This window comes from Phoca vitulina, unplaced genomic scaffold (genome assembly GCF_004348235.1).
Source record: "Phoca vitulina isolate PV1807 unplaced genomic scaffold, GSC_HSeal_1.0 scaffold2, whole genome shotgun sequence".
Classification (NCBI taxonomy): domain Eukaryota; kingdom Metazoa; phylum Chordata; class Mammalia; order Carnivora; family Phocidae; genus Phoca; species Phoca vitulina.
The window spans coordinates 6,587,613-6,600,099 of record NW_022589705.1 but is presented as its reverse complement, the minus strand read 5'-3'; the positions used below and the strand labels follow the sequence as shown (position 1 = coordinate 6,600,099).

Genomic DNA, 12,487 nt, shown 5'->3' with positions numbered 1-12,487 from the left:
CAGATAAATAGTTACTAAGTATGCCAAATATGAAAAATTCTTTAGAAAGAATAAATCTTAGAATATACATCTATTGGGGTGTGTGGGTGGCTCAGTCAGTTAAGCATCCAACTTTTGATTTCGGCTCAGGTCATGATATCGGGGTCCTGGAACTGAGCCCTGTGTCAGGCTCTGCGCTTAGGGTGGAGTCTGCTTAAGATTCTCTCTCTCCCTCTGCTCCCCCCCAACTCACACACGCTCTCAATAAAATCTTTAAAAGAAAATATATTACATCTATTAATTATAATCTAATCTGAACACAATCTAATATTCATTTATGTATTCAAAAAGTATTCATGGGTGCCTGGGTGGCTCAGTTGGTTAAGCAACTGCCTTTGGCTCAGGTCATGATCCTGGAGTCCCACATCAGGCTCCCGGCTCAGCAGGGAACCTGCTTCTCCCTCTGACCCTCTCCCCTCTCATGCTCTCTCTCTCTCTCAAATAAATAAATAAAATCTTTAAAAAAAAAAACGAAAGTATTCAGGTTCATCATGTATCACCTCAAAGTCAAAATGACAAACATGCATTATATCACTATGTTGGAGATGGACAGTAGAGCAAACACAATGAGAGAATTCTATTTAGATCTGTCACGACTACTATTAAGATGTATCAACAAATATCCAAAACTGCCTTTGAATTTACTTCTGATTTGCATTACATAGTTAATGCTACCTTGTCTACTTCCTGTGCAGCCTCCGCCAGGTTTCTTCTTACTATACATGGAAACTACAGGATAGGAGAGAAAGTAAGTGATTCTTTAAGAGGGGACAGGTTTCCTTCCCTTTCTGTTCTTGGTTCATTTCGTTAACTATTTCTTACTATAGTTGTGCTTTCATGGTAACCACCTCTACTTTTAAAAGTAGATGACAGTAACAAGTGTTGGTAAGAATGTGTAGAAATTGAAACCCTCACACTGTTGGTGGGAATGTAAAATGGTGTATCCACTGTGGAAAACAGTTTGGGAGTTCCTCAAAAACTTATACAATATATGACACGGCAATTCCACTCCTAGAAATTTACCAAAGAGAACCAATAACCTGTGTTCATACAAAAACTTGTATAAATATGTTCATAGCATTATTCCTCACCAGCCAAAAAGTGGAAACCCAAATATCCATCAACTGATGAGCCCATGAACAAACGTGGTATATCCATACAATGGAATACTAAGCCATAAAAAGGAATTAAGTACTAATGCAGGCTACAACATAGATGGACCTAGAAAACACTGCTGAGTGAAAGAAGCCAGGCACAGAAGGGCATAAATATTATGTAATTCTACTCATGCAAAATGTCTAGAAGAGGCAAAACCATAGAAACAGAAAGTAAATTAATGGTTTCCAGGGATTGGGAAAGGGAAATGTGACTGCTAATGGATAGGTTCTTTTGGGGTAATAAAAATGTTCTAGAAATAGTGGTAATGGTTCATAATCTTGTGCATATACTAAAAACCACTGAATTGTACATTTTTAAAAATTGGACTTCCTGGTATGTGAATTATATCTCAATTTTTAAAAGCAGGTGATAAAAACGAAAGTCTAATATGATGCCCAGCTTTTCAAAGATGTGTAGCATCTATATTTCCTCCATCTGGTCTCTGTCAGAAAGCACCAAACCAAGGTCAAAGTAGCCTAGCAAATTATGTTAAATAAGACATTAGCAAACTTCTTTTCCTTTTGAAAGTTTCTTAAGACCTGGATCCAAGTTTTATTTATCTTCTTATTCTCAATCCCCAAGGACTTTAGCATATACTAAGTGTTTAGCAAAACTTGAATGATTCTTCTAACACTACACATACCTCTCCCTCATTGCCCAAATCCTCTCAATACTATACCTTTCCAGGCCTACAATCCGGAACTATCTCCCTACTACCTCTACGGATAGTGGGAAGAAAACCAGACTTGTAATCAGGAGTCTGAGCTTTGAATTCCAACTTTTCCATGTACTGGGTGACTAGTCACTAACCTCTCTTACTCTCTCATCCATCAAATAGGGGTATCACATTATCACAAGATGGTTTTACGTATTAAGCTGATAAACTGCCTGTGAAAATGCTTTGTAAACTATAAGCTTATAACTTAGAAATTTTACTTTTTAGGGGCACCTGGGTGGCTCAGTCAGTTAAGCATCGGACTCTTGATTTCAGCTCAGGTCATGATCTCAGGGTTGTGGGATGGAGCCCTGCTTCAGGTTCCATGCTCAGCAGGGAGTCTGCTTGAGATTCTTTCCCTCTGCCCCTCCCCCTGTTCATGCGTGCACTCTCTCTAATAAATAAGTCTTAAAAAAAGAAATTTAATTTTTTATAGATATATTCCCAAATTTCCCATTCTATATTGTCCAGTCCTCTCAGCACCAAAACAACTACTATTCACTCAGCCAAAAAAGATCTCTCCTAATATTAGGGAAGCAATAAGATTAAAAGAACTCACAATGAGTTAGTGATTTTGAAACAATTTTGAAGTTAAAGAAACATCCTTTAAAACTAACTCTTATAAAATCCAATAAATACATAAAAATACTAAAATGCAATCAAGGGCCCCAGTGTCTTAGTAATTTAACTGCTCCTTGCTCCCATGGTGACCCTTAACTCTGAGTAACTCATACAATGCATGAGAGGACGACTCAGCATAACTTCAAAGGTTATATTTAAACTTATAAATAAAATGTTTTTTGTCAAGTTATTGCCTTGGCTTGATGTGGACAAGCAGTCTGCTGTGCCCACTCTTGGTGCCTCAGTGCTTCCACCCACCCTGCCCACAAGCAGATCTACCAACTTGAACAAGTATTTCAATGAGCACAAAGAGTACTGGCATCTCATGTTACCCAGAGAACTTTCCAAACAAGTACCCAAAACCCATCTGATGTCTGAAGGGGAGTGGAGGAGATCTGGTGTCCCAAAGAGTCTAGGCCGGGTTCATTTCACAATTCATAAGCCAGAATCACAGACTGTTCTCTTAAACAAGCTCTTCCAAAATATCAACAAAAATGAAGTATATCTGGGGATCCTTAATTAAACCTTTTTCAAATTTAATATATATGTGTATGCAAGGTAGTATTCAGTGAATACCTGAAAAATGTACAAATCATTCATTCATAACTGTGCACGAGTTGTATTCTTCACAGCAACAGAGCTCAGTTAAATTTAACTGTAATTTACAATAAGGTAGTTTTTTTTAAAGATTTTTTTTTAAAGTAACCTCCATACCCAATGTGCGGCTTGAACTCACAACCCCAAGATCAAGAGTTGCAAGCTCCACTGATGGAGCCAGCCAGGTGTTTAAGATAAAATTTCTTCTAGTCAGTTTTTCTCTTAATAATAAGCGTCTGTTTGACTTTGTCTATTACTTTTATATTAAGTAGTTTGCATGCTGCATCAAAAAAATATTTATTTGTGAGAGAGCGAGTGAGCATGCAGGGAGGAGGCGCAGAGGAAGAGGGAGAGAGTTCCAAGCAGGCTTCACGCTCAGTGCAGAGCCTGATGCAGGGCTCAATCTCAGGACCGTGAGTTCATGACCTGAGCCAAAATCAAAAGTCATATGCTTAACAGATTGAACCACCCAGGCGCCCCCCCCAAAAATTTTTTTAATAAAATGCTTTTAATTCAGATGAATTCATGAAATTTCAGAAGGCACTGCAAGATCTTTTTCTTCAGGAAAATGCTACAGGTGAAAGGGACAGAAGTCTCAGAAGCTTCTACTCTTCACCATCACTTTCTCTCTCAGTATGCACCACCTCCACCAAGTGCCTGATATCTAGACTTTCCAATTTCTTCCTTTCTTAGACCAACCTGTTTGCAAAAGGGGTACACCATCCCCTTTAGACCTAACAGAAGACTGGCAAATATGTGACCACATTTTGGTCCTGGGTCTCCTCTTGGGATCCAAACTTATAGCACGAGTGCTTTATCTAACACAAGGTTTGTCTGTTGGCAAGTGGCAGAAAGATTAGCAAAGCTGATATCTTATAGCTTTAATATATTGAGGCATGCTAGTTTTAGCACACATGACTTCTAAAAATCAAATATTATACTCTACTCTTTGTAAATTTCAAAACACATTGCTCCTGAAAAAGGAAAAAAGAAAAGAAGAGAAGAAGAGAAAAGAAAAGAATAGGTATACCCTTAACTCCCTAATTAATAACATGAGGTTTTAAATCTCTCATTCAACTTAAATACAAACCTGTATGGGTGGAATATCTGGCAGTGATGGAAGGTTTTCAGGATTGGTGACTGAGGGGATTAGCTCTATTGCTGTAACAGATGGGCTCGTGGGACCTCGATTTGCATTTGCCATCGTAGCTGTAGTAGGGCTGGTTGGATTGATTGTGGTGTTGTGCACCGACACAACAGGAAAGGGTCCAGCATGCCCTGGGTTTGAGTGCTGTTAGGAAAAAAGATGTTATCATTACTTGATCTGCCAAGATATCCTAATATGAACTATACCTTCACAACAATTTTTAGTTTAGGAAAGATACATTAAGTGCTTGACATCTATGACTGAGAAACAAAGAAGTAAGCACTATCTTAACAATAGCCAAGACACAGAAGCAACCTGTGTCCATGCACAGACGAATGGACAAAGAAGGCATGGTATGTATGTGGGTGTCTGTCTATGTATAAAATATGTATGTGTGTGTTTGTATACAGAACAGAGTATTATTCAGCCATAAAAAATGAGGCAATCATTTGCCACAGCATGGATGGACCTTGAAGGCATCATGCTAAGTGAAGTAAGACAGAATACAAATACCGCATGATCTCATTTATATGTAGAATCTTAAAACAAAAACAAATGCATAGAAAAACAGTTCAGACTTGGTTTCCAGAGGCAGAGGATGGAAGAACGGGGAACTGAAGGTGGTCAAAAAGGGAAAGGTACAAACTTCCATTTGTAAGATAAAAAGTACTAGGGATGTAACATATGTACAATACAACCATAGTTTTAACACCATTGTATGACATATAGGAAAGCTGTTAAGAAAGTAAATTCTAAAGAAGATGTGGTGTACGTACGTGTACACACACACACACACACACACACACACACACACACACACACAAATGGAATATTACTCAGCCATCAAAAAGAATGAAATCTTGTCATCTACAATGACGTAGATAGAGCTAGAGTGTATTATCCTAAGCAAAATAAGTCAAAGAAAGACAAATACCGTATGATTTCATGCATATGTGGAATTTAAGAAACAAAACAGATAAACATATGGGAGGGGGAAAAAAAGAAAAGAAGAGAGGGAAACAAACCATAAGAGACTCTTAAAGACAGAGAACAAACTGAGGGTGGATGGAGGGAGGTGGGTGGGGAATGGGCTAGATGGGGGATGGGTATTAAAGAGGGCACTTGTGATGAGCACTGGGTGTTGTAAGTAAGTGATGAATCACTGAATTCTACTCCTGAAACCAATACTGCACTGTATGTTAACTCACTAGAATTTAAATTAAAAATTTGAAAAGAAAAAAAAGTAAATGCTAAGAGTTCTTATTACAAGGAGAAAAAAAATTTGCTTATTTTTATTGTTATCTATATAACATGATGGATGTTAGCAGAACCTACTGTAGCAATCATTTCACAGTATATGTAAATCAAACCATTATGCTGTTAAGTCTTAAATTTATAATGTGATGTACATCAATCATTAATCAATAAAACTGGAAAAAAAGAGTAAGCCTTCTCCAACTTATACAAAAAAGTAATCATAATTCAAACTTAGGCTTTTCATTTTCCTACTCATTTTTGTGTAGTATTAGGAAAAGGCAGACTTGACAATAATTTTCAACCTGTCAACCTGGTGATATGATGTTATTTCAGAACAAAGATGTATATAAATAGATGATCTGGAAGCCCCCAAAGTTTTCAAACATCAGACCAGGAAAGCCACTGCTCTATTTATAGTCCTCTTTAACTCTTTTGTCTTTTTAAAAATAAAAATAATTGTGAAAAAAATTGTGTAGTTGTACATTGTATAACTGATAAGGTAGGAAAAAAACAATGAATGTACAAATAGAAATATGACACCAATTCCTGATTATAATACTCTGTGACTTCAGGCAAATCACATCTCAGTAATTTAGAAATGTGGCTAATACCTCACTTGTCTCATTGTGAGGGACCATTAGGAGGATCATCTTTAAGGTAATATGGATAAAAAATCCTTGGGAAACAAATTATACATGTATCAACAAATCATTAGAAATTTAAACATTTAAAATTCTAACATCCAGTGATTTCTGTAGGAGCCCTGAAGCCTGATTCTGCAGCTTCTGTGCTCTTCCAAAGGGTGTGCCTGCCTCCTGGCAATACTTGAGGGCTTTCCACATTCTAACGGGCACATGGGTATGTTAACAGCTGTAAAGAAATTAATGTCCATTTCTTCAACCTTTATATATATTTTTTCTAAAGAAAACCCGATTTCCCTAGGAATGTGCCAGAGTCTACAGGCTCTCCTCTTCTTCCTTCACTACTGCGCTTCTCCCCCAGCCTCAGAACAGCACAGCTCTGACTGGATCCTCATCTTATCTAGCACACCGCCCCAGGGGCAGAAAATACTTGTGGAAAGACAAGCAAAGGTGAGTGTCAAGCTGGTGAAAAAGTGCCCAGCTCAAAAACCTGGTAACAGATCTCTAAGTGGGTTCTGATACCTGATGATCAACAAAAACAAAAGACCCAGGGGCACCTGGGTGGCTCAGTCGGTTAAGCATCTGCCTTCGGCTCAGGTCATGATCCCAGGGTCCTGGGATCGAGCCCCGCATCAGGCTCCCTGCTCCGCGGGAAGCCTGCTTCTCCCTCTCCCACTCCCCCTGCTTGTGTTCCTTCTCTTGCTGTGTCTCTATCAAACAAATAAACTCTTAAAAAAAAAAAAGACCTAAAGAAACTGTCAAATGATAAAAAGACTGATAAAACAGTATTGATAGCTCATTTTGAGTTTTAGTTTATAACCTACAAAAGTTTAAACAACTGAGGAACATGAGAAATTTCTTTTAATTCCCAGATACATGATTCTGTGAACAAATTTCCTGAGGATCATGAGAAAAAAAAAAAAAATTAATGTTGAATTCTAACTTACTCTAATAAGTAACAGACATACAAATATATATAAATGAATAGGAAGGGGGAAAACGCTTCTTCTATCTCATAAAGAAATGTATACCTAAAAGAATTTTACTTTTTATGTTTCCTAATACTCTTAAATCATGTAAATATATTTATGTTGTTTAAACAATTGTATAGGAGTTATTGTAATGAAAATTTGGTCCAGGAAAAATCTTTTTAAGCTTAATAACAGTCTTACTGTTGCTGGAAATTTAAGAATTTTTAAATTGAGAGACATTTTTCCCACAGAAAACTGCAACTAACTGATCTATAAGTCTATCAAACGTAAGTATATTAAGATAAAATTCTGTAGAGAGAGTAGAAGATTCAAGTCCAATTCAAGTCCAAGGAGAAAGACAGAATAAAATTTTGACTTTCAAAAAAGAGCTTGCTATGGTATTTGGGATTCTAATGGATTTGTCTACAAGAATGATATAAGGGTTTTACTTTATAATGTCAATATTTACAATATGCCAGAAAATACGTCCTCGGCAACCATTTAAATTTAAGTTTATAATGGAACTTTTAAGTGTCAACTGTAAACGTGAGGGAGTGCATTTTTTTCAAGTCTTTCCAGAGATACTTGGGCCTAAAAGTTGAAGGACCACTGCTCTGGGACTGTTGATCCAACTTTAGTATGCAGATTGATCTGAAAGTTAAGTAAAAATTCACATATTTCTGAGTATTCCACTCCTAGAAATTCTGATTCAGTAACTATGGCTCAGAATCTATTTCTGACAAGGACCCCCCCCCCCCAAGTCATTCTGATGGTCATTAAAGCACGCTAGGAGAAATATCACTGTAGGAGTTATAAAATGAACTTTATTCTTTTATAACTAAAAATCACATGTAAAAGTAGCCTGATTGTATAATCCTAACTCCTATTCAAATATAACCTGCTATTCAGGCAAAAATTAGAAAACATGTTTCTAAATACATTTATTTTTAAGAGTAGGCACATCTATATCCTTAAAAGAAAAATAAGCAAAGAGAGGCAAAAAATAAATAAATAAATTACATATAGCGTAGCTCTATTGTTTTCAAAGTCCTTTTTATAGATTAGGTTCCAAACATCTCATTAAAAGAGTAGAGGAATTGGGGCGCCTGGGTGGCTCAGTTGGTTAAGCAACTGCCTTCAGCTCAGGTCATGATCCCGGAGTCCCGGGATCAAGTCCCGCATCGGGCTCCCTGCTCGGCAGGGAGTCTGCTTCTCCCTCTGACCCTCCCCCCTCTCATGCTCTCTGTATCTCATTCTCTCTCTCTCTCAAATAAATAAATAAAATCTTTAAAAAAAAAAAAAAAAGAGTAGAGGAACAATTTCAGCAAACTAAGGTTCTAATCTTGACTTTACCATTACCTATTGTGACTGTGGATAAATAACAAGGTCCTGTGTTTTCTACTTCTATAAAATGAATTGGCTGGACTAGGGTTCTTAACCCACAGGATATAATGGGTTGAATGTCATTAAAGAAGCTCTTAAAATTGAATTCATGTGTATGTGTATTTTTCTGGGACAAGAAAATACACAGCATTAATCAAATTCTCAAAGGTATCAATGGCCACACAGCACGCCCCCCCCAACTGATTAAGAAGAATGATGTCTTTTAGTTTTAAAATTGTATGATTCTTACAAATGTAACTCTAGGCATACTTGTCTTTGGAGGTGTGGCTGCATCATGGAATACTGAGGGCCGCTGTGCCTGGGTATCCCTGGTATTCGGGCAGCATTCTGAGCCAATCTCATCTGATGGGCTTGGAAAGCTCCACAGTTCATGTTGCCTCTTTGCATTGTTTGCACACTGATCAATCTCGGAGGCTACAAAAAGCAGAAATTGCATTCATTTATGTAATAATATTTTTTATATATATACCTTGCAATTTTAAAATATTATGGGAAAAATCATTCTGTCAGGACAGAAGGGCATAAAGTAAAAAGTATAAGTCACATTCTCCCCATCTCTAGCCCCAATCCCTTCCTCTCAATACACGTGTGTATTTATAGCCTATTAACATTAACTTAACCAACCCTGGATTAATGGTTTTGATTTGGATGGGGGTGGGGAGATCAGGAGAGATACAGGGATGGAAATGATTTCAACAAATGCCTAAAGAACTTATCAGATTGGGGCGCCTAAGTGGCTCAGTCGGTTAAGCGTCCGACTCTTGATTTTGGTTCAGGTTGTGATCTCAGGGTCGTGGGATCAAGCCCTGTGTGGGGCTCCGCACTCCGTGTGGAGTCTGCTCCAGATTTCCTCTCCCCCCATCCCCTTCTTAAATAAATAAATAAATGAAATAAATAAACAAATAAGAACTTATCAGATCCTAGGCAAAAACTATCTGTCCCTCTGGCCCAAAACCACATGTGGAAAACAAAAAATATCTGGTATGGAGGGATAAAATCTTGTGTTCCTCCATAGTACTAGTGAATTAATTTTGTTTCCCATGGTAAGTATTTATTTAATACCCTTCCTCACATCTCCCCCAAATCCCTGCCAAACCCAGAGCAAATATTTAAAATCTAACCTTTGAGCTTTGTCCCTGCTAGTAACGTTGAAATGTGTAATTCATCCACACAGGACAGAGTGTAATCCTGAGGCCTTCATACTTTGTCAATAATGTCATGATGTAGTAATACTCACCTGTTGCTGTAACATCTGCGGGGCTGCTTGTCTAGGGTGCTGCTGTGTTGTCGTTGTTGTTGTTGACACAGGTGCAGGTGGTTGCTGCATTCTCATCTGTTGCAACTGCTGATGTTTCTGTGCATACACTTGTTGTTGCATGTGCTGGAGTCGAAGCTGTGCTAAGTTAATCTGTCCAGGGGTTTTACTAATGTGGTTTGTCCCTGGAGGAACTTGCCCAACTACAACATTAGGAGTATAACCAGGAGCTGGTTTACTCTCTATTACTAGATTACCTGAAGGATTTAAAAAATGAGAATAATTTGCATATAAATGATTATATCATCTACTTTGTGGATTAGTCACTATCTTTTCCTCTTTCCTTTGACAACTATCAGCACTCAAAGCTTCTGACAGTACAGCAGAGATGGGAGCTAGGTTTAAAGATAATGAAGATCAGAAACATAGTCCAAAGCCAAATAATTGACTTTGAGTCTTCAGAATAATATATTACCTGCCCTTTTTCTTTACTTACACAAATGCACAGAAAATTAAAGATCTGAAAGAGATACTATGAGAGGAGGCCCACATAGTCAAAATCAATTCTCCCGGACAGACTCAAGGATACCTAAGATTGCTAATGCTGATGCCATCTGCCTTTGAATTTCCAAAGTCTACAGGGCAGAGTAGGACACTGCTCCAAAACTGTCTGTGGAAACATGGAATGTTTTAACCATTTACGTCGTTAAAAATGACAATTTTCCTCGCCTCTTACTGAGCCCAGTGTTTTCTAGGAATAGAAAGCAAATTTTAGGAAGGTTTGATATAAGGCAGAGTTGGCAAACCTTTCCTTTAATGGGTCAGATATTTTAGGCCTTGCAGGCCACATAAGATCTATCATATATTCTTTTATTTTCATTTGTTTTTACAACTCTTTAAAATGTAAAAAACAAACTCAGCTACCATGCCACACACAGTTTGCCAATGCCTGATCTAAGGCTATAACCAAATTTTAATATACACAAAGATTATTTATTTACAGAAAGCCATCCACCTCTGCTTTTACAACTTCCAATGGTGAGGATCTGACTATTTTGAAAGTGAGTTTACTCATCTGTAGACAATTCTAATTGTCGGGAAGTTTTTGGCCTTTGTTGTGAATTGAGCTGTTTGTCTGTCTCCCTGTAACTTTCACCTATGGTCCGCAGGTCCACACTGTGGAGTAACTAGAGTGAAGTCCATTTCTCTTCCGTGTGGAAAAGAGCTACTCTTATCTTTCAAACATTCCTCAGTACATGACTTTCAGACACATCAGCATCCTGGAGGTCCTCCTCTAGTGGACAATTTGGTACAAGTTATATACAAACTACTAAGCATCTAATAAATTCTTCCAGAGAATGAAACCCCATTTGCTAAGTTTTTGACATGAAACAGTCATTATCAATTTTAAAAGATGGGGAAAAGTTAGCAATGATACACATTTTTAAAATCTACACATAGGAGATGCTCAACATTCTTAAAGATGTCATGAACATAGCTCGAGTTCCCAATGAGGAACATATTTTCCAAGAAGTTTACATGTTAGAGTGAAGTTTCAAGTATCTAAAATTTGCTTTAGATGTTTTCTCCTCCTAATTCAGTGTACCCAGTTACATTCATAAAACTAATTATTTCTCACCTAAATTGACTACATTCTTTGCCCAGAAGGTGGGATCACAATGGAAACGAATTGCTCCATTAGCAGCAGGCACAGGATCACACCGTGCTTTCAAAATATGGCGCAATTGAAAAGTAATCTTAAAGGGAAAAAATTCACATTAGTCTTAAAAATTATAAGTATCACTTGAGAAAACATACATGATAAAGACATAAAAAGCTCATGTAGCCCCACAACATCAATCTCAGATGAGACAGTATGTGTTTAAACGGCTATCTATATTAGCAATCAAATGCACATGCTTGAACTTCTGACATTTCTGGTGATAAACTACATTACGATGGTGATAAACTACTAGGTACATTACGATATTAGGTATCTTCAGGACAGTAAATACTGTATGATTCCATTCGTATGCATTCCAGAAAGTGAAAGAAATCAGACTATGGATGCCTAGGGTCAGGAGCAGAGGGGAACAAGGACACTTTTGTGGGTGACGGAAATTTTCTGTATCTTAACGTGGCGGTGGTTACACTTGCAAAAAATACAAAATCTACACTTTACCCAAGTGCAATTCACTGAATATAAGTATCTCAATAGAGTCCACTTAGAGACCATAAATATACTATACTATGTGTCTCACCAGTCGCTTGCTGTACAGTAGTGCTGTGCTGCTGCCACTCGCAATTGCCCAGTTTGTAAAGTTCATAACATGCTTCACCTGCCGGGAGAGGCCCGTGATGTCGTTCTGCTGCTGCAGTAACTTCATCTGTCTTTCTTTTGTAACATTCTGAAACAGAATAAGAATTCAATGACGAATTCTATATGAAAAATTCAACTCACAATCTTTATTGCAAATGAATACCTACATTACTTTTTAAAATTAGGATAAGTTGACAAGCACCTCATTACTTAATGAGTCTCTGATCAAAAGAAAAGACACTAACAAAAGCGGAACTAAAACTTAAGTTCCCTAAGCTAATAAGGGACATTCCATATATAGAAATTAATGTTAGTTGATGTCTCTCTTTTCCTTCAGAAGATAAAAATGTCTTTATTAAAAA

The 12,487-nt window shown here is 37.4% G+C and overlaps 1 protein-coding gene across 2 annotated transcripts in view; it reads right to left on the bottom strand.

Moving 5' to 3' along the window:
* The window catches only part of TRIM33 (tripartite motif containing 33), a 112,189-nt gene that overhangs the window by 18,843 nt on the left and 80,859 nt on the right, over positions 1 to 12,487 (bottom strand). For both annotated transcript variants that reach the window (XM_032421007.1, XM_032421016.1), the window contains exons 7-11: positions 12,067 to 12,213; positions 11,445 to 11,562; positions 9,788 to 10,062; positions 8,800 to 8,964; positions 4,221 to 4,421 (exon numbers count right to left, since the gene is read on the bottom strand). In XM_032421007.1, coding sequence (XP_032276898.1) covers positions 4,221 to 4,421; positions 8,800 to 8,964; positions 9,788 to 10,062; positions 11,445 to 11,562; positions 12,067 to 12,213 — 906 coding nt within the window. The remainder of the gene's footprint in view (positions 1 to 4,220; positions 4,422 to 8,799; positions 8,965 to 9,787; positions 10,063 to 11,444; positions 11,563 to 12,066; positions 12,214 to 12,487) is intronic.